This window comes from Pterocles gutturalis, unplaced genomic scaffold, assembly GCF_000699245.1.
Source record: "Pterocles gutturalis isolate BGI_N339 unplaced genomic scaffold, ASM69924v1 scaffold22326, whole genome shotgun sequence".
NCBI lineage: Eukaryota > Metazoa > Chordata > Aves > Pterocliformes > Pteroclidae > Pterocles > Pterocles gutturalis.
Genome location: NW_010100952.1, coordinates 27 through 5,945, shown reverse-complemented (window position 1 = coordinate 5,945; position 5,919 = coordinate 27). Strand labels below are relative to the sequence as shown.

At 41.3% G+C, this 5,919-nt stretch overlaps 1 protein-coding gene across 1 annotated transcript; it reads right to left on the bottom strand.

The window, feature by feature from the left end:
* Positions 1–61: 61 nt before the first annotated feature.
* LOC104458820 (glutathione S-transferase-like) lies at positions 62–2,993 on the bottom strand. The gene is made up of 4 exons (XM_010081728.1): positions 2,892–2,993; positions 1,756–1,807; positions 1,379–1,511; positions 62–233 (listed from the first exon to the last, which is right to left on the bottom strand). Exons 1-4 carry the CDS (start codon positions 2,976–2,978, stop codon positions 62–64), a joined length of 444 nt encoding a protein of 147 aa, XP_010080030.1. The 5' UTR covers positions 2,979–2,993.
* Positions 2,994–5,919: the final 2,926 nt, after the last annotated feature.

The window sequence follows — 5,919 nt, the reverse complement described above, 5'->3', positions numbered from 1 at the left end:
GTGTGTGGGGTCAGGGGAGTGGGGTGGGGGGGAACCTGTACTGCACTTTATTAGTGGACTATTAGTGGACTACTGGTGATTTATCACTCACCTTTTCATAAACAGGAAAGTATCTTTTTGTAGCTCGTTCAATGATTAAGGCAAGATGCTTTTCTTTTGTGTCAGCTGGTTGAAAAGCAAGCTGCATGATCATTCCCATCAGGTCTGTTGTTCCCTCCACATACATATCAATCCTGAAACAAATATTTTTATTATTCCATTTTAGTTATTTTCCTGAAATACAACGCCAATGTGATCACTGAGAAAAATGCTTATTAGTGAATGTAACATAAGACACTAGTTTGTTTTCTTGTTTTTCCACTCTGATTCCAGGTCAGTTTTTTCAAAGCACAGATCTTTATGAATAGGCTCACAGTGTCTGCAACAAGCAAGGTATAAATAAGAGTCTGCAACTTAATATATTTAAAGTGGAGTTCATACTGTTTTTCACTGGTAACCTATATATCTATGCTGTGGAAGAAAAACACAGCCTCTTGCTAGCTGTTATGAAGAAAGTTAACTCTGTTTCTGCTGAACCCAGGACAACCACATACGCAAACCACACTAGAGAAGAAATCAGTTTCAGGTCTAATCATGAGAAGATCTCGACAACAAATGGCTGCCAATTGCCCATTCAGGCATGCCTGCCCATAATAAGCCCCACCATCTCACATTATATCACAGAATAAATCCTTTACAGTAAGTGTTAGTCAGTTAGATTAATGACTTAACTGAAGTTTTGCATGACTTTTTTTTTTTTTTTAAAGAAAGAGTAAAGGATTTTTGCTTTTGCATTATCCCTTTAATTATGACAATGGAAACTACCCACAGCTCACATACTAAAGTATTACATACTAAAGTAACATTAGGAAAATATTGGTTTAACTTTCAGTAGCATTAAGCCCCCAAACATGTCTTGTTTAAAATCAGCTATGAAAGATTCTTTACATTTGGAAAAAAAGAAATTAGAACACTTAAAGAGACTTCGGTTTTTTGCAGGCAGCTGTAGTCTTTCCTACTGTTTTCCAGTTTAAAGAGGAAAAAAAAAGAGGCATATTTAGCCTTTATTATTGTATTAAGGCCATGCAGTTGCCCAGAACATAATGCACTTCTGGTCTGTGTGAAATCAAATGAGCCATAACATTCTCACTATGTTGACAATGTAACGATCATTTATCAGTCATAAAGTCCATTCACCCAATCCCTGGATCTGAGGAGACAAAGCACTGGCAGATGTATATGCACCTTCACATGCAGATATTTCACAGCAATATTTTTCTCATAAATATTAAAAATCATGGAACAGTATTAGTAAGGACAGTATGCACTGGTACCATACCAGGCTCTCTCCTTCAGGTCTTTCCCATAGAGGTTGTACTTTGCTGCTATGTAGCTGAGGATGGCTCTAGTCTGCACCATCTTCATCCCATCAATCTCCACCATAGGCACTTGCTGGAAAAGCAGGACTCCATCTAGGGAAGAAAATGAAGCAACCTACTCATACTGCTGCAGTACTACATTGAATCTGAGAAAGGCACCAGGTAACACACCAAGACATTTCCAATTTTGATGGATGAAAGCATCCACAAGCAAGCAGGTCTCTCAAATCTTCTCTTTACAGGTCACATCATATTGGAGGTCTTACAAAAATCTCACTTGTTGTTCTTTTGTTATATTGGCATTAATTTATATTTAGGGTACAATTTACAGACTCACCACTGCGTAATTTTTCTAGGTCTTCCTTCGTTTCTATGAATTCTTCCTCAAACTGAAAACAAAGATAGAATACAACACTGTCTCACTCCAAAGGCAATGGGGAAGTTGAAGGGAGTCTGAAAGTCAGATGCCATCTCTCCACACTATTCCCCATACTTCTTATGATTGTGTTGACCCCCTACTCCTATTCTTCATCTCTGCTCCAGCAAATAACCCAGGACTAGTGTCCCCAACCCCATAGTAATAATGCTTGACACTTCAAAAACAGCTTCCTTCATCATAAAGACCAGTCTACTTGCCTGCATCAACAATTGCCAGACACCAAATAATTCACTTAAAAGCAGCTGATTCCACGTGAAATACTGAGAAATTTTTAATAAGTTATGCCTCTGTTACACTGCATTTATTTCGCTCTTTCCCCCTGCTGGCATTTTTGGTTTTTAAATGAGAAGGACATTTGAATGAGGGCAAGATGTTTTCCTCAGCACTCGTGTTCTATAGCTTCTCTGTCAGCAACATTCACAAGTGAGCACCGTTAAAAGAGCTTTTTATTTCCAATGCAGTATAAATAGTTTCTGAGAAAATCATTTCAAAGTACCGTATTCAAACAAAAATTGCATGTAGAAATTAAGACACCTTTGGATGGTTTTCACCTGATGTGAATCTAGATAGCTCCCCCACTGCCTTCAGGGCAGCTTTGCTGATTTACCCTACTCAGGTCCTGACCCAAAGAATGAAAAACACTTTCTCTGGAGATAATGTTGTTAAGTTTTTCATGTGGTACGCACAGTCTTTCAGTGGAGAACAATCATGGGACAGAGAAGTAATGAGCATTCAGAAGAAGTCAGAGATACACAGTTTTAGTCTGCAGCAACAATTTAAGATCTCATCTTAAAGTACATTTCAAAAATTCTCTTTGTATGTTAAGATCCTTTTACGGGGCAACTGTTGCTCAAGGAATACATTAAATATATACAACATGGGAGAGTGTATCACTGAACCTACATATTCTGTACCACAGCATGTGATGTTGTGCATATCTCTAAGCATAGATGGAACTGGGAAACCTTTTCAGAGAATACTTATTATAATGACAGCTTAATCCGATCACTTTCTTAAAAAAAAAAAATACAAACCTCAACCCCAGCTGCTGCTAACAGCCATCGGATTGACTCCATCTTCCCCCTCACCCTGGAGTAGTGAAGCTTGGGTTTCCCTGCCATGATTTCGGAGTTCTTGTTTCCTGATAAATTTGAGAAGATGATCTTACAGGAAGCATGTTCTAAATTAGCATTTAAAAATGTTCCATTCCAAACTACTAAATACAATCGGATTAATGTAAAAGTACAAGGGCAATCAAGACCTAGATACTTGGGCTTGATGCAGCTATGTTTCCTATGCATGAATGAAAAAAAGTGCACACTACCAGAAGAGTATGCAGCAATTCAGAAAAGAACCATGACAGAAGGTAATAAGCATCTACTAAATCATATACATATATTTAAAAGTATTAGAGCTCGTGAGAGCTTTACAGCCAAGACAGAAATGTAGGGTATTCCTGAATAAATACATTTTTAACCTAGAAGTGATGCAATCTCTTCAGCAGGTGTTGAGTTTTGTGACAGCATCCATGTCATGCCAGACATGAAAACGTACTATGTCAAATGAGTTGCTTCCCAAGAACACCAACCCAGAGACACCAGCATTATCTTCACCTCTCTTATTATGACATTTCAGAGCCCTCTGCTGCTGTGCCTTTACAAATATAATCTTATAACAGCAATATGTATTCCAGCATATATTTCACCAGGCCTGCTGACTTCCATATTTAGCTAATTCTGTTTCGACCATTAGCCAAATCACAATATATCCATTATAGAGAATGCTGACTGACTTCAAGACCCATTCCAATTTTATGAACAACAGTTAAACTATAACAGGGATTTATAATTTATTGGCCCTGAAAACTTACCTTTGAAGTCAAAATCAAACCAATGAGACCATGACCTCTGTTGGATGGTTAAGTCCTGGTCAATGCCCCCAGAAGCAGGTGGCTGAAGCCAGCCCACCAGATAATGGCACTGGGATAAAACACTTCATCCTTTCAGATTTCACTAACACCAAGGGCAGTCACATGCCATAGTGTGAACCCAGCATCTGATGTGAGCTTGCCTGGTGCTGGAAACAAAGCTAACACTGTACTCTTATCACTAAAGGGTCCCAGAAAAACAAAGCAGATTTAGTAAGAGGAGAGAGTCACAGACTAACAGAGTGCTTCATCCTTAAGCCAAGGTTTTATCTGTTTACACGCAGGCTTATTTATTCTTGTCTAAACTTCAAAGTACATAATTGCACCACAAAGTGGAAACTTTAACCATAATCCCAAAGGCATCAATAAAGAGGCACAAACAAACAGTACAACAATGACAGGGGAGACTGCATCCCTGGCCTTTTCCACTGAAGTCCTTTGTGTTGGGTGGAATCGTCAACAGGCCGTATATATGGAAGAGCCATTGCTCTACTAGGGCCTGGACTCACAGGAGAACCCTTGTGCCCCAGTCCAAAATGCAGGTCTTCAAAACTGCCGCTCAGCTTCCATCTAGTCCTGGCAATGCCTAAATACCCAAAGGTCTCAGTCTCTTTGAAAAAAAGACATAAATACATGCTTGATAACAAAGATCTGATAATGTCTTGACAGTTTAGAGTTGTCATCAAGTCTAGAGCAGCTGGATGCCTAGCTAGATTCCTAATACCTGAACAGCAATAGGGCGCATAAACAAGGCATTTAGAGAAATGCTTTATCACAGCTACCTTACCAGGAGACCATGACCTAGGCTCCATTTCTAGTTCCCATAAGTGCATGAGTTACACTATACCAAATGAAAGAGCTCTCAGCCCTCTGTACTTTGAAAGTATTTCATTGCCTGATGCTCGGGAATTAGATAGTCATTTCAACTCCACCCCATGAGGGAGGAGAACTGCACTTGGGCCCCTCACAAGCATTCTAACCTCCGGTGTGTGGGATCAAGGCTGAGAAACACACTATGAGGACAGGCTCACATAAGCAGAAAAAGAAAACTCCCCTGACCTCTCCCTGAAACAGAGGTAGAGCTGCTAAATACCAGCCCAGCCAGAGCCCTGCTTGCCAGTGTCAGATCAGTGCTCCACTCCAAACAGCTGGGTAAGCTTAAGAGCAGCGTGTCAGTGGAAGAAAGTCCAGGTACCAACATAACCTGACCATGACAGTTCCTTGTGGGGACTAGCCAGTGCTTGAGGCTTTTTGTGCAGGTAAGGAAAAGCTTACATTTTCCTGGAACTGCACTGCTTAAGGACTGACTTTGGGTTTAGGCTGAACGCTTACATCGGGTTGCAAAGTAGTTGGTAATTCTGTTACTGTTTTGCAATGAATATCCCTTTGTAAAGCAGTGAGTCACGAAAGAGTAGCAAAACTGTAAAATTATCCTTCTTGAATAGCAATAATGGACCTGAAAAGAAATCACAAACTTCCTTGATGTTCTAGAGTATTGGACCTTCCTTGGACCTCCGCCAGCCAGTTGTCACTGACAGCTACCACTGTGAACACTGTGTAAAAAAAAAATCATGCTATTTTGTCCAAAACACTTCAGGCACTGTCCTTCCAGTGAGAAACAAGTAAGTGAAAGTAAGAGCAAGCTCATAATCTGCTGCAGGATCTCAAACTTTCTTCCTGATGGGATGTGCACCCCAGAGTAGCTCCCTGCATCACTCTGTTCCTCGAACACAGCTTGCACAGGGCTGCTCAAGCAGAATGATGTTACAGCACAGGCCTTGCACTGCATCGAGCCTGGCTCTGCTGTCTGGAGACCGTCTTAAGACTAATTGCTCACCAGTGTGTGGTTTCTACTGGGACTCAGGCCAAGTCTGGACTCGAAAAGCATTCCTTCTGCCACCCGAGCTAGGAGGAGCGTTTCAACGAGGTGTAAGGCAAATTACCCTGAGAGGTTTTAAAACGTTAACTCCAAACAGCAATTCCTCTTCAGGTTCGCTGCTGATCCCACCCAGAGACAGACACAAACCCCCTCCACCCACACCCACCCCGCCTGGAGCGGGTCCCCGCTGGAGGCGAGCCGGGGACGGGGGGTAACCCGGCCGGACACCTTGGAGCAGCGCCGCTGCCCGCTCAGG